A 24,449-nucleotide genomic window follows, 5' to 3' on the forward strand; every position below is an offset into this window, starting at 1 on the left:
TTTTAACTGTTTGTACATTCTCGAGTTCGTCTGAAAAGTTTCGGAAAGAGAATGTCAAAACTTCCCATCAAGAGGATAATAAATCGTAATCATTGAAAGTTTCCCGTGAAAAATTGCTATGTGCTAATACTAACCCTTTTTACTTTTGTTTTTTTCCTTTAGCCCCAGAATCTAGTTTTAACAGGAGAATATCCAGACTGTGATACTAAACTTTGTGATTTTGGAATATCAAGGTACGTCGGACATGGTGCTAACGTCCGAGAAATTTTAGGAACCCCTGATTATGTTGGTAAGTTAATTTCATTTTATTTATTTTTTGAAAAGAGAATAAAGAGAGACAAATATTTTCCTGTAATATTGCAATTCCTCTGTATAAAGGTAAAACAATAATTATTGAAAATAGATTTTTTTTTTTTTTTTTTTTTTTTTTTTTTTTTTTTTTTTTTTTTTTTTTTTTTTTATTAACTTGAGCAATACTGTTTCCCTAGCGAGTTGGATTCTGAAGTAGAAATGAATCGGAATATTCTGATGTCATTAATGACTGTGCCTTTGTCTAAAATAATAATAATATTTTCTAAAATTAAAATTTTTATCAATAGGACAGTAATGAAACAAAATTTCAAGCTTAGAGTTGAGAACTTATTTTGGGATGAAACTAGAAATTTACTGTTCTGTAGCCTGGCCTTTCATCCTAATGATATATTCTATTGTAAGTAAATGTTGGCACCCTAGGTTGATCAAGATACTTTTTTAAGTATTTGCATTTTTAGTCGATAATGTTGTTTCGATTGTATGGTTCACATCTCTGTTCTCTGTTTCCAGCTCCTGAAGTTCTGAACTATGAACCAATCAGTTTAGCAACAGATATGTGGTACGTATTTATTTTGTCTCTCTTAAAAATAAATTAAAGTAGCATAGGTAAATGTTTTAAAAACTATTTAAGTAAGTAGTGAATGCAAAAACACATAAACTCTAAAAAAGAAGCAAAATGCAGGAATTGGAGAAAAGTCTATACGAATTCTAAAATCACTATACTTTCCTATGACAGAATATTTAGATATGGCGCAAGTAAGTTACCAATTTATTGTTCAGGTTGAATGCACAAAGGCTGATATATTCAAAGACAAAAATTTGTTCATAAAGCAACAAATGTAGCATTACAATTTACCTTTTTGGAGGCGCCAAATCGTTGGAAAAATGACTCCAAACTCCAAGCCAAGTATCAAAGCTCTTGACTGATGCATTTTGAAAACTTCTAACACGTTTGAAAATATTTTTGAACAAAACAAAAGAAGGTCAAATTCTTCAGATTTGAGATCTTCGTTGAGTTTAAGTAAGGAAGAAAGAAGAAAAGTGTGTCCTAAATTATGAGTATGGAACTGTTGGTATGGATCAGATAGACACTCTCCACAGCTACATATTTTGTTTATTTTCAAGAGCAGTTTTGAATTTAGGTAAATCAAATGTGCCTATCCTCAAGCAATACTTCTTTGGAAAAAGAAATAATTAATCATTTTTTTTTATTTTCTTCTTGCAACTCTTTCTTCAAAGGCTTTCTGCATTCATCAATTGATCAATCCTTATAGATAACTTTTTTTTTTACCTATTTCCTTATTTTTTTGTAGGTCTGTTGGCGTCCTGATGTACGTGTTGCTGACTGGCTGCTCTCCTTTTGGTGGAGATACAAAGCAGGAAACATTTTGCAACATCGCTCAGTCAAAACTTGATTTTCCAGATGATTTGTTTGAGGACATATCCGACTGCGCAAAAGATCTAATGCGAAAATTAATGGTTAAAAATCCTAGGTAATTATACTGCTCTGCTCTCTTTTTGTTCATTTTTGTTTAGTGGCCATTTTTGTTTAGTGGCCATTTTTTTTCCTTTCCTGTCATGGCGTTTTGAGAGATTCGTTTAAGAATAATGTGAAAAACCCCACCCTCGTTTGCTCTCTTTTGAAAAATCAGCAATTCTATCATGTTACCTGAGGTGCATATAGTGGTTCTTGACTTAGGGTCTGCAGTCTCTTCAAAATGAAATAAATATTTTAATATTTTAAATCAATTCCTCTCCTCTGCAGAGCAAGTTCACGAGTATTATTTAATGAATCTATCCTGCGTATTTTTCATGAATATCATTTTAGGAATAGTTTGTCCTCCAACATATATGGGACTGCATATTGTACTTGCTGATGTTCAGAAATGTGAAGAATGTAGATTATTAAAATAACCTGCTTTTGGTACTCTTCAAATTTCATAAATGGACTGTTTTAACCAGAATGAGACCAACCACATCACACGTTCTCAAATTTCCTCCGTCCTAGTAGTTATTGAAAGCCTTTAAAAGGCAAGTTTTAAAACACAGTAAAAAACTGTTTAAGTATGCATTTTAGGGAACTTTTTCGTTACTTTTTCAAGTAAAATTTAACTTTTTTTGAAATTTACTTCTGAAGTCTCTAAAAAATGACTACTTTTGCAAGAGCGTTTTTGATGAAGGTTTTTGATAATGGTCTTCATGTGTGTTTCAGTAATCGTTTGACTGCAAAGGAATGTCTTCAACACAAATGGTTCGTGGAGTATCTGTCATCTCAATCCGATTCGTTTCAACCAAAAACTGCCATCCCAGCAAAAAGAAGTATTATTAGAAATAGTTTAACAAATAGTAGTAACAGTAGTGGCAATAGTTGTAGAAGTTTTAATTGCACTTCATCAAGTCTAAGTGTCAGTACGGAGAATTGTCTCGATAAGACTCAGAATCCAAAATTAGGTTTGAATATCAATGAGATCAATGGGTCTGTCACGGATGCTCCTTCCTCAAAAGTCAACCTTGATAATGATAAACAGTCAGAAACAGATGAACACAAGACAACATTGTCGTCTAGTGTAGTTAATGAAATTAATGGTAACAGTAAATCTAGTGATGGAGAAAATATGGAAAAGAGCTCAAATTGTGATAAACCCAACACTCAAGGAATTAGTAATGAAAGGCGCCGGCTCTTTATGAAAAATATGGACCACCTGGTCCGGCGGCTAGAATGTGATAATGACGATATTACCAAAATAAAAAGTAAAGCCAGTCCAGACAGGAGTAAAAAGGATGGAAATTATAGTGACTTAGAAACTAAAACCTGTATCTCAGTCAATAAACCCAAACAAAGTAGCACAAATGATAATAGCGTCTTTATGAAAATGAACACTCGCTGTGATAGCCATAACTATCGTCTTCCAAGAACAGCCTCCAGTATGCAGTCTATGCCAGTCTCAGGGGTACCCATTTTCGGTTACAAATTCGATAATGGGTTCCTTTCAAAAATTGGCTCCAACTTCAACATCTACAATGATTTTGATAGTGATTCTGATTCCGAAGCTTCCTTTAAATTTCGCAGAGTTTATATCCTTGATGAATGCTCAGATGCGCCGAGCCCTCCATTGTCACTCCATGGCTCTTTGAGCTCTAATGATAACTCATCAATAAGTGATTCAAGTAGTGATACGGTCAGTGAAATGTCAATTGATTCATCCAGTGATCGTTCTAGTATCATATCTTTGGATGACTCAATAGATCTTGGGGTCTATGGCAAATCTTTGAATCAGAATCGCTATGCATCTTGTTGTAACGTATGGGAGGCTGTTCATAGTCAGGGAGGAGGAAGGGTTTGGCCCCGTGAGTGCTCTGGTTCTTTTGAGCGAGCGCTTTCTCGTTTTGCAACTATGTCCAAATCAACAGAAAATCTCAGAGAACTCAGTTTTCAACCGCACCGAAAATTAACGTTCTTTAATAATGATGCTAAAAATAATTCTAATTCTAGAAAATGCATCGGTCTAGAGTTAATGCGAGAACGAAACGGCAATGTTGTTATCATTCGAGAAATTAAAGCAATCAGTGGCAGCAAGTACTCAAGATGTAGTGAAGTCAAATGTGAGTCAGTCCAGTCAAGAATCAGACGACTTCAAATTCAAAACGGAGTGCGCACAGAATTAGCAAAAAATGGCCAAAATCATTTTTTATTAGAAAAATATTAGAGAAGTAAAATAAAGTACCTAAATGGTATTTATATAATCGAAGGCTGATTAACCTTTATTTATTTTCGGAAATCTCTCGCTGGTCAAGTTGAGGCAATACTCCTGCCACACTTACAACTACATAAATGATTGTAGTGTTTTATTGATCTTGTACTCTAAAATTTTCCGGCAACTGCTTATATTGTTATTATTTTTTATTCTATTTATTTTTTCTACTTGTTTTTACGAAAACAATCCTTTCCTGTGATGAAATTGTTTTGATAGTTGTTATAAAATCGACTAAGTACTTAGAGCTCTGCACAATGACATTAGAATCTATCATCTCATTTGTGGACCCCTAACGCCACCCGATTATCACCGATGATAATGTATAGCCCATTATGGAAAACCGCAACTATTTTCATTCTATTTCAAATTTATTTATTTTATACTTCTTTGGCTGTGAATCGTACCACTGGAGGCGTTTTTTCTGCAGTCTTCCCCTCCCCCTCATCCTCTCCATAAGCTACAAAGTTTATTCAAGTTAAGTTTATTACAAAGTATTTTTCTCAGTTTTTTTTTTGCAAAGTAATTCCTTATATTTTTTAATACACGCTGCAGCACTATGAGTCTCTGTTCTCTGCCCCTCCATACAACTCCTTAAACCGCACTTTAGTTGTGATCCTTAGGTTGATTTTTGCCAAGGATTAACTTGAGCAATACTGTTTCCCTTGCGATTTGGGTTATGAAGTAGAAATGAATCGGAACATTCTGATTTTATTAGTGACTGTGCCTTTGTCTAAAATAAGTATGTATTCACTGAATGTCTCTAATACCTCGAACATCATGTGGAAGGTAATTTTAAGATCCCTCCTCATGTTTTAAGCTCAAATTTACACTCCAGTTCAGAAACTCACTGAAATGTCTTATGCATGAAGAAACGCTTTTCATCCTGTGAAATCAGATCCCATTATACTAGATTTTGAAGAGTAGCTGTGGTAAACTGAGTTTATAATATGTGAGAATTCAAGAATTGCTAGAAACAGTTTTGAGACTTGCCAAAATGGGTTATAATTTACCTCTCTAACAAAATGAAAAAAGAATCTGGTACGTCTTCGAGTACAGAAAATCTCTGCAAAGGCATTCAAACGCATCTTAATTTCTTTTGATAAAAAATAAAAATTCATTTCTCTGAAAATTCATTGACAGTTTCCTTCAAAATTTGCAGACTTTTAAGATTAAATGCAAAGTAAAGGAAATTGCATGGATTTTAAATGGATTTGGCCCTGAATCCTCTCATGTCATTTGATATGATTTTCTTCACTACCTCTCGAGCATGATAAGCTTGAAAAATTTTACCTCTATCAGCCTACTCTGAGAAATGCGGGGCTAAGAGGTGAATTTTTCAATATTTCTACTCCTGTTTTTCTAAGTCGATTTTGCTCTGCTACCCCATTGGCTTAACAATGAGTTGCTTGCTGTTATCATTTGAGAGAATGTTGGTTCTTTTTCTCCGTGAAACACAAGAATGAAAGGGTGTGGATCTGTCTTACCTCCTTGGTTGCAAGAAAAAGAGAGTTCTCTTCGATCACCAATCTAATAATCTTTTCTGGTTGTAAAAATACCCAAAAATTCACATCTAGCCCTGATTTTCTCGTGAGTACAATGTTTGAAGCCCATAAGAACACAAAGAACACCATTTAAAAAGTTAATGAGATCTAGCTGGTGCCGGATTTCTTTCTAATCTGCAAAACTTCCCATCCTGCAATATCAATAAATAATATGTATTTACTGTTTCTCTCAAAACTGACCCATCAATAATAAAAATCAATCATTTCAAAATGTTTGCATGTCCCTACGATGTTTTATCTGTAAGACAGAAAGTGTTACTAGCAGCAGAATCAGTAATGATTACTATCACCATCACCCTCCAATTGTGTGCCATTTTTCTTTTTTCTCACCTTCATTCTTTTAACATCTACACTTGGCATTTTCAAAACCACCATCTGATCCATCTCCAATCTAAGAGAGATGGCAAGTGCCTACTCTCTTGCTCAAATCTCTAAATGGACTGTTAAGGTCGTGTTTTTCTTTTGTGAGGAATCCTTAATTCAATATATCTTTTCGATTTACGGACTAATGACTTGCATTCTCACCAACATCCAGTCAAAGTCAAGATGTTTGTGAGCCATTAATACTTGTATGTAAATTTCACCTAAAACTGAAATTATACTTAACTAGTTTAGACTGTGCCTTCATTTTTTATGATTGCTTTTCATTTCTGGAACTCGAATCTGGAGGAAAAGTGTTCTTGAATCATCTAAGTTAACAATTAAATCTATGTCTTCGACTCCCTGAACATAAAATGTATGTTAGTGACTAATTTTACTGTGTATTCCTGTGTTTTTTTTTTCTTTACCTGTATGGTAATTTGTAATGCTAAAACTAGTCATGAATTTTGAAGTGTTTTATCAATTGAATTGTAATTAATTTTCTGTAAAAAAAATAAAACTGAAAAAATTTATCAATTCATTCGGGTAAAATATGTATTTTATTTATGTGTGTATATGTGTGTACTCACGCTTGTGTTGAAGTTTAACATTTTTACGTGCATGTAACTGATGCATTTTCATATTTTTCCAAATTTTCATGTATTATTATCATCTCATGATTCCATGTGCTCAAAATACAAGGAAATACTTAATGTCTTTATAAGATGTTACATTTTCCCTCCTTTTTGCAATTCATTCAATACCTGTCTGTTTTGGAACAATGGTTGATACAACAATTAGTCAGTGTAGAGAAAGTTTTAACAAAATCGCCCGTCAAAGAGTAGTAACTTAATCTCACGAAAAGAAGATATTAAGGAGTTGGCAATTTCAAAAGGACTGAAACCCCTATTTAACTTCCTGCAGGTATTCAGTATTTTAACAGTCTATAAAGGTTTTTCTGTTACGTTGGTAAAATTAACTTTTTACAGCACATTCAGAATTACTCCAAGAATGCATAAATATTAAAATCTGATTTCTATCCTACGTCTCAAATGGACTTTTTGTCGAAGTTCGACAGGAACGCTCCAAGTAGCGTTTTAGAAAAAATGAGTTAGGAATAGTTCTAAATTCAGCTCGTCGTAAACTTTCTTCCGTCAAAATTTTGAAGTTTGAGAAAAAATATTTTGAGCATGAAAACAGTTGTTAAACCTTATCTATAACATTGAGTCCTATGGAGTAACGAGACTTCATATATCCTTTCCTGGGTTCGAACTTGGGGCGATTCTCTTAAACTCTGTCCATTTCAGACCTACGTCTCAAAGCAGATATTGACACTTTTCTGCCTCAGGCTTTGCTATTGTTTCGATCTAAATTGGCACTACCAATCTGAGGCAATTATTTTGAGTTGGTTAGGGAGTTATGCACGAGTTTTTGTTACAAAAATGAATCCAGTATTATTTGTGGAAAATATAAATTGTGTCAACCACCTACAATATTTTGGAATTTTAGCAATTATTCAGATTGAATTAACAAGGTCATAACTTTTGGAGGAATCAATGTGTATTTAGATATTCACCGATTAGCCACTGCTGACTGATTCTGTAGGCAACGTGTTCAGCAAAATTATGGAACCCGATGAGTATGAATAGGTAAAGAGTAGTAAAGTGAGACGGTAATAGAACCCAAAAAGTAGAAAATGGAAAGGAAATGCGAGTTTAATGTAAAAAATGAATCAAGATATATTTAAAATGTGATGTAGGATGAATACAACATAAAAATATTCATAACAAATAATCATAAATTGCATGGGAAATATTTCAGGGCGAAAATTTTGCACAAGTGAAAAGGTAAAAACAAATAAGAATCTTTTTAATTACATCCGTAAAATTATTTACAGTGGGATGAAACCTGATATTTACACAATTTAGAATGTGAAGAAAACTGTTCATAGTTTGCACTGGTGCAAAGAAAACAAAACAAAAAAAATCAATTGTGGGTAGATTTTATCAAAAAGTATTCAGACTAAATGCATTTAATGCCTTGTAGGGATCGGATGAAATGATTAAATCTCTGACATCTCTCTCCTCCTTTTAAGGACTAATTGACTGTGGGACTCACCACCAGAGAGCGTTTCATCCTACGCAAATTTGAGCGACAAAGGCAAAGTTTCTTTTGCAGTTGGAGTAGTTTGCTTCAGAGGAAGATTTTCAGAGATGTGAAGGAAGGTAACTTCATTCGTACATAAGATATTAACAATCAAGTGAACTTTTAGTACAGCATTCCAAAAATATACACCTACTAGGTGGACAATCATAAAAATTGATGATCAGATTTAATGGACTTCTCATAAAACAATTATGTATCTATTTTCGGGCATCCGTGTTTAGATTATTATTCTTATTAGAGAGCATATTCATTTTCTGTCACATTAAACAAAATTATTAACTTTCTCCCGGAAAAAATGTTGACTGTACATGCTTTCATGGTAACTAGTCCTAAAAATGTCATAAAAAAATAGTTTCACGAGGAAACGAGGGACAAGCATTCCTCAAGTAAAGGAGAAAATGGCAAAAAAAAAAAAAAATTATTTTTGTCCGTTCAATAAACATTTTCAATGAAAGGTGATTCTTTAGAACATGTTCACAGAACATAAAAAGACATGGAACATGAGATGATCAAAATAATTACATAAATACACTCAAAATGCAAGTAACTTACAGACTTCTTTATAATATACAGAACAAATTTCTCCTCACAAACGGCCGAAAAATTAAGCAGGGTGCTATCCATCAATTATTTAAAATGCAAACATTGCAAAATCCATGAGAATTATACAAAATCTTACATAAAAACTGATATTAAAATGAAAAAAAATTGGAGTTAACAGGCAGGTACAATTTACACTTGAAAAGTTATTACAAAATGTTTCAAATTTTTTTAATTGGGTACTTAAAATCATCTAAAATCTGAGTCTAAATTTTTGAGAAAAACTTTTTTTGTACGATTTGAATGGGACAGGCAAGGAAAGGTAGGATTTTATCAGGATTTTGAGGTAACTTTATCAAAGTGCATGTTGATAATAAAAAACAACTTAGTTGAAAGAAAAGAGTTAGTTACTTCTCAGTTGTAAAAATTCACAGATCAAAAAAGTTCATGATAGTTGTATTCTTCATCAAGTTGATTATTTAAGACTTGTCACTATTCACTGAAGCAAAAAATTTAGCTCTATCAGATATTGACGAATTCTGCTTTCACTATCTGGGATTGATAATAATCATCTGTTTTTTTTTGTTTTTTTTTTTTTTTAAAAAAACTAAGATGAGGATAAAACAATACAAGTGGGAAAAAACAAGCTATGGAATGCATTTGTGAAAAGTCGAATGCTTAATGAGGTTTCCAATCAGAGGCACATTCACTCAAGACTATGTTGTGATGAAAAAAATTTGTCGAGCTTAAACCTGCAAAACCAAGTACCCAGATTTAGAGCATTGCAGATTTTATTTGACATTTTACTTTTTTCTGAGGAAGAAAGTTCAGCATTCTTGGAGAATGTTTAGTGTGATTTTCTTTTGACCTTTCAAATGCTCCCCAAAATGCTTTTACAAAAATGTTGAGCATTAATTTTGTAAAAAAATAAAGGAGTAGAAATTTTGGCAGATCATAAGTAAGATACAAGATTTGTAGTTTCTCAATGTAAAAAAATATGACAAACCTACCACATTGATTAATCTTTTACATTATTTGAGAAATCGAGTCAAGGGGTGCCTCTACAACTTTTACTTGCTCTCCAATTTCCAGGAGAACAAGTTATCTCCAGAAAGAGGGTCAAGCAAAGTTTCTCAATATGGTCGATGAGAAAGATTACAGAAATAACTCAGGAGTGTAAGGCAGTAATAAACGATGGAAAAGAATATCATGGATGGATGAAATTTTCACGGTCAGCAAGGGATGAATTTGTCAAACATAAGAATGAATGAATGAATGATACGAGCCCCCATTATTACCAAAAATGACTGCCCTCTCAGGGGCCAGAAAGGAACAAAATGGCAACTCCAATTAGTTCGAGCGGAGACATGCAAAAAAAATAATTACAGGGGAAAGTTTGACAGGACGGTGTACTGATCCCAATTGGCGAATGTCATACGACTAACAAACAAGAGGGGCTTTAATACAAAAAAGACTAAACAGACAGAAGAACTGAGAAGGCCAAACATAAATAGGTTATATGTGATCGAATCTGTGAAAAAGGACACCATCTTCCTGGAGAAAATTTTCCAGAACTTTTCTCAGACACATGGAAGAAGATAATTTGGAAAATTTGGGCCAAGTTTGACCCTGAACGCTCAAAAATTGAGAAAGATATATGAGCTCCTAAAATAAATATTCTTAGTTATAAGACATGGCTTAAGTTTTAGCACAAGTCGGAGAATATTTTCTTCCAGAGGATAGGTTCTCGATCACCGATCCGGTCACATATGAAATTATGTTAGAACAATTTTATTGTAATAACAAAAAATTTTGGATGGTCCAATTGTGATTGCATCAAAAAAGGAGTACAGGGTGTGATGATCCAGTAAAGTTGAGCTTGAAGATAAGAATTAGAGTAACTTTAAATTAATTTTTAGCTAAAATACAGATAACCCAAAAAATAGCATGTTCCGAGTCCTGCTTTTCAGCATCACATAAAAATCTTCAAAATAAAAGCTCCACAAGTTAATTTTGCCTCTTTTCAACAGATTACTTTTCTACAGTCTGAAACCCTTTAAACCAGTGTTTCGAGAAAATACAGGGTTCTTCCAAACTCCTAATGTAGACAATCCATGAATTTTAAAAGGATCAAATTTTTCGAACTTCACCGCAAGTGTTATTTTCAAGATGGAATTATACCCTCCAGGATAAGGCAAACAGTTAAGCTTTGTCACCACGGGACGTTTCTTGGGATTTTTCCCAGAGTTTAAATCGCAGGAACAAAACTTCAGAGCTTTTTCCCCGTTAAACACCACAATAAAATTTCTTCTTCTTCTTCTTTTTGAGTCGTTCCTGGGGCTCTACAAGGACTCTTAGTTGGTTACTGTGATTAGTATTGACTAACTCAATTTTTTCCCAACTTCGCAAGTGAGATTTTTCCCAGGGACAAATCCCATGAAACGTCCCGTGGAGATAAGGCCTAAGTAAAGGGTTTAGACAATGTTTGAAACTTGCCTAATCCAGTATTATGCAAAGGCAGAGAATGTTTTTAGCAAGGATGATCACTCCCAGACACACACATACACAAACGCATTTATACAATGTGGAAAAGACAGCAGACAAGGGAGTGGCTGTTCAAAAAAAATCATATCAGTAGAATAAATTAAAAATTGGAGTTCTGATACTAAAACAAAAATTTTATAAAAAACCAACTAATCAGGTACAACCAACACACTTATATACAAAACAACTCAATGCGACATTTTTGTCATCTGCTCTTCCACTTTCTACTTGGAGTTTCGGAACTCACAAGTTGAAGTTTTTCAAAAGTAATTAGAACCTTTCGTGAAAATGTCTCAAAACAGCAGGGCGGATAGGAATTGATTCATTGATACTTCACTAATCAATAGCAAAATCACCAGGATACTATTTATAGCTTCTGAAAATAACAGCTTACAAAATTCCATACTCCTCACTCCTTTGATGGCGAATCCGAGAACTATTTGAATCCAAAGAAGATTTGTTTTAATTCAAAATGATTCGTAAGCTTTACTCAAATTATTTCCACACTATAAGGGTTTGCAGAACTGAATGCTCTTCTTGAAAGAATCCTAATAAATTTTGAGGTTGGATGACCCAAAATCACAAGCACAAGAGAAGTCAATATAAACTCCACAGTAATAATACACATCAAGACATTGCGGTAATTACATTTTTATCTTTGGATATGCAGACAACAAACTTTTATGCTGTCGATCTTTGCTTCCTTTGAATCCATAAATTTGAGAAAAAAACCTGGTCTCAACTAAAAAGAGTGCAAAACTGATTTATATTGACTCAAAGAAGTTGTAGCTTTCGTACATACACACCCCACCTTAATCCTACACAGATGAAGTGAGTTACACGCTCAGTTCACTGAAATAGCTTATATTTTATGCAACATAAATTTAGAATTTGTTAAGACTACCTAAATTATCACAAGAGATTGGTAAGCCACAATAAAAAAAAGCTCTTCAAGCTTTCATCGGAGCAAGACAAAAATTTAGCAGCTCATACATGGGACTCTAACGGTAAATTAAAGAGTCGTGATGCCAAATTAGATTCAGCAAGACTGCGAGGTCTTAGAATAACTTCCACTAAAACACTTGTTAAACGTGAGGAACTAAGATCAGGCGAGCTTGTTCGCCTTTCTTTCTTCAACTCTTCGTTATTTTCTATCGCCTCTTTCTGCTTGTTGTCCAGCCAGTTGATTTTGTCAAAGTCTTTTGTTCCGCCCACCGTATGCCGCCGTTTGATAGACCTGTTCGACGAGATACCGTTTTTCCTTTTCAGTTTTGTTGTGTTCTCTTTTTCCCGCGACCACCGATTTTTAGAGAGCTCTTGTTGCCTCCTCTTCATCAAGTTTGATTCTGTCTTTTCCGTTTTTGTTAACGAGTCGGACCTTTTGAAGTTGTTGGCTTTATTTTCACAATTTTTTGAGAGAAACTCTAGTTTTGAAATTCTGTTCTCAATGTTTTTACACTTGTCATACTTGTTCAGAGACTCGGAGCGACGAAGTTTTAGACTAGTGTTGTCAACTTTTTCTGAGCGCTTGTTCAAACTTTCAGAACGGCGAAGTTTAACACAGGTCTTTTCCTGTAATAAATTCAAAAGCTCATTATTCAGGGATTGAAACTTTTGAGCTTTTTTGTCGCTGCTGGGACAATCTGTCAATTCTTTCTTCAGAGCATCACTCAAGACTTTGTTATCTTCAATCGCTTTGTTGCTTGCTTTGATTTCGTTATTCTTCTCGAATGAGTTCACTTTTGTCAATCTTTTGTGCTCTAAAATTTTATCACAGTTTTCTTTGTTGTCTAATTTGACATCTTTCTCACTTTTTGATACCTGTAACAGATACACATCTAATTTTAATAGTCATTCAAAAATATCAGTACAGAAGATTAAACAAAAATCCACAAAGAAAAACTTCAAAGACTTCAAGATTCTTCAGAAACTATTCTTAAAACTAAAATTTACTAAAATATACTTAAAATTACTAATTACTTAAAAATACTTAAAAAAGTGAAGAGTTAATGGGCTTTTTCGGACAGAAAGGTAAAATTCAAATAGGTGAATGACAAACTGTAAAACTAATAATTGATCTTGATTTATGAGATGAAGAAAAACTAACTAAAACTACAAAAATTCGACAAAGTTCCTGAACTTAATTCAATCTACAAAAATTTGAAAAAATTTCTGAACTTACAATAATGAGCTGCACTTTTCAACTCCGGTCTTAAGTTAAAGTGAGGCCAGTGGAGTTTTAAGGCCTAATTTACCAGATTTTTGTGATGTCATGACATTTGAATTTTGCAGCATAGACAGCGACTTGTGAGCCTTAGGTCTTATGAGCCTATGCTGGAGTTATTCTACAGCTCTGTTGTAACATTTTGATACTAATGCCTCTTCCGGGAAATTTTTTACTAGAGTCCTTGCCAAATAAGTTCACATACTTTTAGAAAGCAAGAAAAGATCAGCTGCTTTCAGTTTGGTATTGAAAGTTAAATGCAAGAATCCAATTGGCAGATCTTCTGTTGCAGTCGAAAAGTATGTAGACCTTTTTACCTTGGACTCTACTTAGAGATTATTACTTACTCATTGGACACAACATGAAATTAACTTGCAAAGTGAGGGCTGATTTTCTTATAAAAACGTATGCTTTTAATTTAATAAAAAAAAAAAGCTGATTTTTCATACTTTCTCTGTTGTAGGGTAATTCCAAAATGGAAGGCTCTTAAGCCTGTGGCAGTCATAAATAAAATATGTTATTACCTGCTTGTACTGCTTTTCCAAGGATCTATGCAGACTGGGATCTTGAAATTTTGTTGATACTTTCTCATCGTGCATTGTACTGACATGCTCTTCTACGTCATCATTACAAAGTTCCTCAGATTTTAGTAAAGATTTCAATTTCTTGTCAAAAGTAGATGTAAGGCTTGTGAATAAATCACTTCCTGAGGAAGAAGAAACAAATCAAGTAAATCGTTAAGTCAATTTTTAAAAGCACACTCTTTAGGTGCACTTTACTTTAAAGAGGTTCTATGCTTTATACCAACATTTAAAGTATACATTTTGGGAGACTAGGCGAATTAGTGTCAGATAATTTGGCAGTTGTTTACTTTTTGTTTGCAAGTATCTGCATGGCTGCTGCACAGCAGTGATAGAGAATTGACCTAGTGTGATGATGATGCCATGCTGCCATTGTGCGCAGGTACCGAAAACTAATACCATTCTCTGAGGAGATTTTGTCCACTGTGCGTGAAAGTCAGAAAACAGCCACTTTATCTGACGCGAGTTCTAACGCAGCTAGTTGCTCAGATAATATTGTGATCATCATGATGGTACATATTAACAAAAAAAACGAAACAAAAAACAAAAAACAAAATGAAGATGTTATTTTGAAGGCTTCTAAGTCTGCTCGAATTTATGCCAAACTCAAGTTTTTGAAAATAAGTTATCAGGGCAAGCGACAAAAAAGGGAAATGATATGTATTTGAGACCAATAGTTCTGTGGGAGGATGAAATAAAACAATGCAAAACAATAGACAAAATCTTGAGTGAATCACATGCAATGCAAGGATGGCAAAAAAATATTCTTGGGAGGAATTAGAAAAAATATTCTTGGGAAGTGGAGGGGCAAAAAAATTGAACTCCGACTCGGAACACAAGAGCCATAAAAGCTGTAGTGCTGCTCTTAAATGAAACAGGTGTGAACATGCCTGCTTAACGGAATAAAATATTGGATAGGTGAACAAGTAGCTGAGCGATTAATAGCCACAACACTTTGAGATTATATTAAAAGGAAAAAAAGTTTCTTTTTCCAACTGATGTTAATAGGAATCCACTCAACAGTAACGTTCAGTTGGTTAGACAAAAGCATGACACAATGGTTAAATTAAACCGTCAACACAGGGAAGAGTGAATCATCTGAACCTGATGTGCAGAAGGAAAAAGTATCGAGAGTTGAGTGCCTCATTTACGATTGCATCGATTTATATAGTGGAGAGATCCACTCCGACCTTTAGGATGGAATTGCTTTCGGTCATTCTAGCCGTGAAATACTTCACGGTTAAAATTAGAAATTCATAAGAAACTGGGTTTTTGATTTGTCTACCGGACAGATACAGAAACACAGGGTAACATTAGAAACACGCTCTACTTTATATGTTACAATCAAATTAGGTCCCTCCTACAGTGTACGAGTGTGCACAAAGAGAGAGACAATGACAGAGTATTGCCAGGGCATAGAGAGGGAAAAAGGCAGTCGGATCCCTAAGATTTTGCAGAGGTTTTATTCTAAAAGCTTTGTCGAAAGGAATTCTAAAGGGTTACCCCAGAGACATAACCTTATTAGAAGGCGGTTTTGGTAGGGGGTATCAATTTTTCCTAGACTTTCCCTCGTGGTAGCGACTTCGAAAAAGGTCTTGACTAGGAATTCATCCGCACTAATTTACAAGTTATGAAAAACTGTTCCATTTTTTATTGGTAATAAGCTTTGTAAAAAAGAAGGCTCAAGGAACTTAAGATCTCACTCTTTGCCTTACGCACACAAACCAATTTTTTAACTACAATTCGCTCTTGAATCTGATGTCTCGATTTACAAACAGCATAATACTCCCTTAGCTGTTGGTTATTTTAACTACAAAAATTAATGCAAAATTATTTGATTACTATTGACAGCCTCCTTGCGCAAAAATTGATTCAGTAACTGCAATATTTAAATAAATTTACAAGCTACAGTAAAAAATGAATGGGGAAGTGTTTATGGATTCGTAGAAAATAGATTTAGATCTATCACTGAAAAGATACTTTATAAGGAAAACTATGTTCTGAATGAATAAAAAAGAAAAAATTTCTTATGAATTGCTTACCTTCATCGGAAGCATTACTGGGTGTCCTTCCCATCGTAACACTAGATTCTTTCAAAGAGTCAAGAGAGCCACTAGATTTTCCATTGGAAATTGTCTGTGAAATGAACAAATAATAAATTATATCGTATTTTTGAGAGGTGAAAAGTGACAGAAAAAGAGTGCATGGCTGTTTTTGGTTATTCTTTCAGTGTATTTTCTATGCTGAGTATTTCAATTTTTAATTTCTTTGGATGACTTTCACGACTGTTCAGAGGTATCCAAAGTTTCTGATTTAACCCAAATTAAATAGTGAATCTAAATGCAGGAGGCAAAACAATTATCGTAATGCAATGGGTTCATAAGAACATCATGAGTCTTTAAATTTCACATTAAAAACTGTACTTAATATTTTAAGAACAGGATGTTAGGATGGTGTTATGTCTACATTATTTCGAGAGGGGACAATTCCAAAAAATTAAATAAGTTAAAACAAGGATAGGAAAGAATAGAAATTTAGAAATATGTAGAACTGTACTCAGTATTTGCTGAGACCTATCTGATTGCTTGTCTTACATGATGCGGTGAGTTTAATTGGAGCCTTTTTTTAAAACATTATTCACTGAAATCGAGCTAAAAAATATTTTGGGGGAATATGAGATACTTACAGAGACTTCGTTTCCTGTTTTGAATCTTTTCATGTTTGACACTTTATTATTTAATGTCGGACTTAAATCTTCGGATGATGATTCTTTGTTTAACAATGTTGTTTCCGATAGTTCATGTAGTGCTGTAAGAGAATAAGAAGTAGGCACATCAGAGACGTTGAGAATTGGAACAGAAAATTTTGTAATAAAAACGCCCAAAATGTTTTAATCCTATCTGAGTTATACATATCTTGAAATTTGCTGTTCAAAAAACCTAATTTTGAGAAAAAATCATTTAAAACTTTAATGCGACGTAAGTGATAACTTAAACGTAAAAGATGCATGGGATTCAAAATTTTTAGATTAAAATGAAACTTTAATCCTCTATCGATCTATGAGTGATCTAGGCACTAGCTCTTACTCTTTTGGACACCGAAGAGCGTTTCTGATCAAAATTAAAAAATTGATTTTGCACTCAAACAAGACAGATTGCTGAGGAAAACAATTTAAAAGGTACCATTTACCACTAATGTTCACATTCGAACTCTTGAGTTGGAAAGTTGAGTTCATTAAAGTAAGTGTAAATACCTGAGGGATCATCTGCTAGCCGATCTAAAGCATCATCAGCTTCCAGTTCCCGTTTAGCTTGTTGCCATTCCCTCTCCAGTCTCTCCTTCTCATTTTCCGTTCTGAGCCTGTCTCTTTGTAGCATAGCACGGGTTTCTTGCTCAAACCTTTCCAAGAAAAAAAAAATATATATTGTTTTACATTAGAGGAGCGTAGAGTTTGCTCATAATGATTGCTATAAAATTTATAATTCACTACAGTCAAAAACGCTAAGGTTACTTTCATTTTTGGTAAATGTTGAACTGGCGAAGTTAAAAATTGAATGCAGGAAGTAATTTTGGTGAAAAACGGATAATTCTGATAATGTAATTAAACCAAGGGTGTCTACTAAAGATAGCAATTTCTGATCAATTACTTGGAAATAATTAATTTTTAGCACGAATAATCTGGTGAATCGTATTGATTGCTTATGATTGATTGAAATTTGAATCGGAGAGGGGAGTTTCCCACCTTTTGAGTTAAGTCGATTTCTGAGAAAACTGATTACTTCCTGCTGATTATTTGGTTTAATTAATTTTTAGCAAAAAATAAACGTGATTAAATGAAGAAGATATTCTCTCAATAATCTCTATCTTCAGTGCCAATGGGCATTCCTCAAACAAAATGAAGTACTTTTAAAGGCCTTTCTGCCGAGCAATGGTTGCCAAAAAAAGGTACTGAATCGTATTTGTCTGAATTTCAACCTCATTACTATGCTTCCTTATATGCTTGCTTGGAGAGGCTTGATTTTAAGGAGCAGCTTTGAGAGTGAAAAGGTATAAAATTGATGAGGTCAGCCCTTTGAATATTACCTTTTAATTCGTTCTTGGGTTGTAGCAGACAGGTTAGCATACGTCCATGTTACACCATCGTCTACTTGCTCATTGGTTACCTTCCTACTGTTTGTAGAGGCTGCATCACCTGAAACGAAAAAGAAGAAATGTACTCATGATACGCGTAGGTTTCTCAAATTAAGTAAACAGGGACTGGCAGCACTGAAATCTGCTGAATTCAATGACAATGTCTGAAATTTTCAGGAGTAACTACCGAGAAGAAACTAAGAACTTTAAAAATTTTGGGCGAAAAGAGGTTTAAAAGTGAGAGGGCCAATTTTAAAAATGGGAGAGCTGAGAACTTAACGTATCCTGAACTTCAACACAATTTTCAAAGGGCTATTAAGGACATTCCAAAAACATTTCAAAAGCCGTAATGAATGTTTCAAGAATGTTGGTTTCCTCCTAACTTACTTGGTTCTTTGTTACTGAAGAATGAAATATGTGCCATATGAGCTGCGCTATTTGACACGGTCTCCATGGCAAAATAGAAAAAGGCCTGGTCTTCTGATATATCAAATACAACATAACCAGATGTAAAATTCAAGGACACACAAATTTTTTGGATGATTTTCAAAAAAATCAAGGATATTCAAGAATTTTTCAAGACATCCCAAACTCCATCACTAGTCCTTTAAAAAAAAAGAAAAGAAAAGAAAAGCAGAAAGAGACGCTAAAAGGTTACTGCGGATTTGGAAGGTTTTATGGGTTCAAATTATGTTGCCTATGCACTACAAGGCTTGTGTCCGCTTACCTGGAGAGATGGTATTACTCGTAGAGCTACTACTGCTGCTGGAGGCCTGTCTTGTCGACACTGTCATACAGGTAACGTTTCCACCAGAGTAAACATTGGTTGATGCATCCACTTCATCTGTGTGAGAGTTCAACCGCTCTTTGCGATGAGAAGGTGACTTAGCTTCACTCTTCTGGGGGAGAAAAACACAACATTTTGAGTAAAAACTAAATTGAGTTGCGTAGAATTGCTATGGCATACGGCCTATTCGCTCCAAATTATTACCCTAGGACCCCATTTCTCCATAAGGAGCCATTTATTTTTGGAGGGAAAAAGGGGCAAAAAAATTGGGGTAGATAGATCTCTTCTCTTAGGAGACAATTAAATTCCGAAAATCGGATAATTTTGATGCCTACTGTGTCCAATTGAAATTTGCCTAAAAAATGAGGGTTTAGGGGAAAATAGCAAAAAATAGAAATTAGCAAAAGTTCTTATTGTTGGCCATAAACTTTGAAGTCAAAACATACCCTTCCTATTTGAAAAATGCAAGAAACAGAGGTTACAGGGTTTGTTATTTTACACTCCTGAACTGGATGAATTTTTTTGAAAAACATTTGGTGTGCTGCATTAAAATTTAATAACAATAATTACATCAAATCTTACTTGTTTAGCAGGCTGGATGTCTGATTCACTTTTGCGAGATGCTTTGGAGGTTGCACGTTGCATTTTCCGGTTGGCTGCACATATGATTGATGAAACAATATCTTTAGCTGTGATGGTTGATTGAATTCCTACATTAACAATCACATGCAATGCAACATATAACATTAAGCGGTGCTCAAAAAACAAAATTGTAAGCGCGCAAACAAATGAATGTGAAGATTAGATTGAAAAATGACCTGTTCAGCTCTAAGTCTACACTAACTCCGTCATTAATTTCTCGGTTTCTCAGGCTAAGAAAAAACTGACATCATCTCAAACTATATAGGATTAATGCGTTAGACAACTATGATAAGTCAGAGACAACCTTAATATACACCAATGTGCAGGGGTTAATAGCATACAGAATTATTGTTGACTGCAGATGGAAAATTTTTTCCGGTCTATCACTACATACGTAAATGGTAACTACAGACCAAGCTGAATAATACGAACATACTTATTTAACAGTTTGGCTCTTTCCTCCTTGTAACATACTCCAGTATCAAAGAAATTTAAATCTGAGAAATTTTTGGCTCATTCAATATTACTCGAATAGTATTGACCGAAATTCTACCCCTTTGCTGTCTTGCATGGTCTATAATCATCATTTAGTGGAAAGAATTTATTCACAAAGAGAGTTGCAAGAACAGTGGACAGTTCATCATCAAACCTCGATAGATAAACCTTTTCCTAAGACTACTTCTGTAAATAGATCCTTTCAACTTCATGACCTGTACTTTAACCTGTTTGTAGACATGGCTGTTAACCATGGTTTACCTCTTTTCTTTTTCCCCCACAATTTATGTTGCGTTACAAATTGGTCTCAACAGAACTTTATTCGATCACAAAAAAAGACATCTATTTTCGCTTTTGCAATAAATAACATAGTTATTAAAGTTAATTTAACTTGTATAGTTTTTAATTTTTTGTGCCTGAACTTATGCAAGGATCAATCTAATTTAGAGCCGAACAAATTGAAACAGAAAGAGATTCTTTGTAAATATTAAAATGAAAAAAAAAAAAAAAAATAGTCAAGTGACTAGGGTTCGTTGGGAAATCAGAAAATATGGCGATTCCCTTTCGTCCAAACAAAAATAATCTTGGAGAGGGGGGGGGGGGGGGGGTTGTGTACATTTTTCACTACCAGCAAAATCTCAACTCATTCATCTGGACGAAGCTAGATCTAATCAACATTAAAAACAAATAATTTAATTTAATATCTGCTTTGAGAAGTTAGGTAAACGGCCATGAAACAACAACTACCAGCCTATTTTCTTTATAAAAAATGTAAACACTAATAATAAAAGTTGATTAAAAATCATGCTAAAAAAAAATAAAAAAACAGAAAAACGGCTTGTAAATCAAATAAATGTATGTAAATAAAATAGCACAACACAAGAATGCGCCGATACGGAACAGAGGTTTTACACAAAAAGCGCTCGAAATAAGTACTTTAATTAATGCTTACTGAGTTTTCATTATAAAGATAAATGTGGAAATATTATGTCAAGGGTTACCAAATGTTGAATCAGTTGAGTCATTTAGTATTTGAAATTGATAGAATTAAACAATAAAGTCACATCTACATTGCATTGTTTCAAAATCTCATCTCCTATTTTATTCATTCCTTCAACCAACATACCACTCAAAAATTGTCGCAATTTTTCATCCCCGTATGAGGATTATTTTCAAACAATTTTAGGCAAAACTATTGGTTGATTTATTTCTATAAAACTAAAATAGAAGATGAGAGTTTGAGATACTGCAAAGTTAGTGTACCTGTTTTACTTAACTCAATTCAAATTATATTGAAAAACTAGTTTTCTCGTTTAAATGGTTGACTGAAAGTAACCATTAGATTTTCTTTCTTCTTTTTTCACTGTTTTCTGATTGGTGACTGCGATTGTACTAATTTCATAATTTTTAAGTACTGTTGCAGTTAGTCTGTTGCTGAGATGTGTGACAATTTTCTTTCAGAGACACAATTTTAAGGAAATCATACTTATTTTTCAAATTTTGGACGAACTATGAATGGTTGTCAGAATAAAAAAAAAAAGCGTAAATCAAAAGGTTGACAATTAACTATTTTTGTTCATAGCTTTTACTTTATGTGACTGAGCTTTACTCTGGAATATCACTGTCTTTCAACGGGATCAAAGAATTTTGCAGGTAACATCTTTCACAAAATGATAGTCCTCTTCGAACGAATAAAAAGTACAAAAATTGAAGAGAAAACATACCTTCTAGTTTGTTGATATTATTCAGAAGCAGATTCTGATTGAGATAGGACGGATCAATATCTTGAGCGGATGCTACATCAGGACTGTTGGAGAAATCAGGCATATCGCCATCACAGAAACACCAATCACACTGAAAAATAAAGAAACAATAAATAATAATAAATACAGCTCTTCCGACATGACAAAATTAGGTTTCAAAAATTTTCTTTTTCAAGGAAAAAAGAAATAATAATACTAATAAGTAGTAAACATTTTGTAGGTTTTTTTTTTGTACCAAAATCAGGGTGACTAGCAACACTTTAATTCCCCTCTCCCGGATTTTTCAGGTTTTCCTTGAAGCTTGGATTTTTCGTCTCCCTGATTTCCCCCGGTTCTCCCTGACCTTTATTCCAGGAAAAAAAAATGGTAAAATAAACATAGCTCAGCTCTAGGCAATCATAAGGATCGTTAGGGGCTCAAATTTCTATCAGAAAAATTCACTGCACACAAAGTTTGCGACCCCAATAAAAAGCAAATTTCTTATGCAGATTGTGAAATTAGGAGTGCATTTCAGAGTTTGCCGATGCGCTTATCGTGATTTTTGAGACATTATCTATAAGGAACAACCCTTATTTTTGGTCTAGCAAAAGTTTGCAACAGGCCCATTTTCCCTATTTCTAGACACCCTGCAAAATATTCTTACAACATTGCTCTGCACATCCTGTTTTTTTGTGGCTGCATTAAATCTAGAATTAAATAAGTAAATAGCTCATGTCTTCTGCTGCACCTTTAAATATTTCTGGATCTTATTTGATAGGATTTGAACTAATGCAGAACCAAAAAAACAACCTCATGCAATTATTAACAAACAAAGATTCTTGGTGACTGACGTTTCATACAGCATGATTCGAGGGGTTGAAAAACCAGTCTGTACTTACGTAAGAGATCAGACTTTCTACAATTCGACACTGTGATGCCATATCTGTAACCATTGCCAACATGTTGTCTTCCGCTGCTCGTACCAGAGTTGGACCAAAAACAATTGCAAGATTTCTTGCTTCCATCCTGTTCACTTCTGAATGAGCGACAACTTTTCCTAAATGCAGCATCAGGTACTTCAAAGTTTCGTAGTGATGATCAGGCAACTCTTGGAGCTGAAACGAGGAGAATTTACAAAAAGATAAGATAAAATAGGGGGTGCTCAACTTTGGATTTGACCAAAAAAATTACTTGTATATTTTTGGCTTTTCCATTAATATGGTTGAGGAATCTCTGCTGAAGAAGATGGTATGATTACCATTTTTAATCTTATTGAAATGTCAAATACTAGGGGCCATTCATAAAATAAACAACGCTTAAGGGAAAAGCATTACACTATTTGGTTTTTACAAGTTAAAGGATAGAAAACTACAGAGCAAAAGTGTAATGAGGAGGGAGGGAGGTTTAAAAAGCTGTTACGTATTCGGTGTTACGTATTTTATGAACAGCCGCCAAGTAGATAAAGTTCATGTTTTCAAAGAATTTACGATCTCATTGAATTCCAAATACCCATTAAACTTTAAAAGCCATCTTTCATGGCAAATCTTTTGAAGCTTAATTGATTTATCATATGGAACGCTTGGCGTTACATTGAGTGTCTACTCAAAGAGTTTGCACATAGAAATAATGCCGATTATGGCATTTTTAAAACTCTTTAACGGTGGATCTTTCTGGGTCAGATTTGACCGGTGGGATTGAGGACACTCCACGAGAGGCAAAAAGTAAAAGCAGTAAACTAATTTTAGCACACAAGAATTTCAAACTTCAACAAAAATGGTAGATATTGATGAATCTTACCAATTTTTTTATCGTGATCATGCGAAACAGGGGGTCCTGAATTTTGTCTGCAGCAATGAACTGAGCATAAAGTTCAGAGGTAAGCAAGGAATCTGGCAAACGACGGAAGAATGATTTGAGTAAACTAGAGATAACATTGACATCCGACCAGCGAGGATCCTGGTCTAAGATCGATGGATCCAAACCTCGATTGACAGCCTCTGTCAGCGAGGTTACCGCTGATGTATTTCCAGGAACTCTGAAAAAAGAGATAGAAAAAATGAGGAAAATCATTTAACATCAAATACATAGTTAACTCAACAGAAGACTTATCCGGAACTTGCATGACTGTATTCAGAACTTACAGCATTTTTCAAATTCTTAACCGATCGCTGAGATCAATGCATCACAGGACAGTTTTTTCATCATGAGTTCTACAGAAAACAGTAGATTAATTATTGAAAATTTCTGAAATAATCTTGTAAATAAGATAAGAACTTCTATTGTTCATGCTAAAGTTATAAAATTCAACATTCCTGCTCATATCAAAAAGCCAAATCAACGTGGTCACATTAGTCATTGAAAACTGAATCCTCATTTGAGAAATACCTAGCTAGAGTACATTCTCAAGAAAATTTAAGTTAGATCTTGGGTTTTAATTACATGTTCATTGAGAAAGAGATACTTGTCTGTAATTACTACTTTTAAGTCGTAATAGTACAGTTCACATTTTTTAGAGTTCACAAAAAGTTTAGCAAACTGAGCCGGTTTTGAACCGACCACTGGGTATCCGTTACTGCTGAGAGGCCTGGAGAGAAATGTGTATTAAATT

General features: G+C 34.1%; 2 protein-coding genes across 16 annotated transcripts in view; one reads left to right on the forward strand and one right to left on the reverse strand.

The window, feature by feature from the left end:
* The window catches only part of LOC109030083 (uncharacterized), a 199,920-nt gene extending 193,214 nt beyond the window's left edge, over positions 1-6,706 (forward strand). For all 3 annotated transcript variants that reach the window (XM_072295929.1, XM_072295928.1, XM_019040862.2), the window contains 4 exons: positions 163-289; positions 823-871; positions 1,626-1,805; positions 2,525-6,706. In XM_072295929.1, the coding sequence (XP_072152030.1) occupies positions 163-289; positions 823-871; positions 1,626-1,805; positions 2,525-4,019 (1,851 nt within the window). In that variant the 3' untranslated portion in view covers positions 4,020-6,706. The remainder of the gene's footprint in view (positions 1-162; positions 290-822; positions 872-1,625; positions 1,806-2,524) is intronic.
* Positions 6,707-7,679: 973 nt separating this feature from the next.
* Positions 7,680-24,449, reverse strand: part of RhoGAP19D (Rho GTPase activating protein at 19D) — a 185,527-nt gene continuing 168,757 nt past the window's right edge. For 11 of the 13 annotated variants that reach the window (XM_019040851.2, XM_072295927.1, XM_019040860.2 and 8 more), the window contains 11 exons: positions 23,639-23,876; positions 22,741-22,956; positions 21,824-21,953; positions 19,545-19,672; positions 18,903-19,074; positions 18,128-18,236; positions 17,298-17,443; positions 16,731-16,852; positions 16,087-16,180; positions 13,988-14,169; positions 7,680-13,060 (listed from right to left, as the gene is read on the reverse strand). In XM_019040851.2, coding sequence (XP_018896396.2) covers positions 12,227-13,060; positions 13,988-14,169; positions 16,087-16,180; positions 16,731-16,852; positions 17,298-17,443; positions 18,128-18,236; positions 18,903-19,074; positions 19,545-19,672; positions 21,824-21,953; positions 22,741-22,956; positions 23,639-23,876 — 2,371 coding nt within the window. In that variant the 3' untranslated portion in view covers positions 7,680-12,226. Of the gene's footprint in view, positions 13,061-13,987; positions 14,170-15,157; positions 15,326-16,086; positions 16,181-16,730; positions 16,853-17,297; positions 17,444-18,127; positions 18,237-18,902; positions 19,075-19,544; positions 19,673-21,823; positions 21,954-22,740; positions 22,957-23,638; positions 23,877-24,449 lie in introns of those variants that run through there. The other 2 variants (XM_019040852.2, XM_019040861.2) reach the window with 2 other exon arrangements.

This window comes from Bemisia tabaci, chromosome 2 (assembly GCF_918797505.1).
Source record: "Bemisia tabaci chromosome 2, PGI_BMITA_v3".
NCBI classification, from domain to species: Eukaryota; Metazoa; Arthropoda; class Insecta; order Hemiptera; family Aleyrodidae; genus Bemisia; species Bemisia tabaci.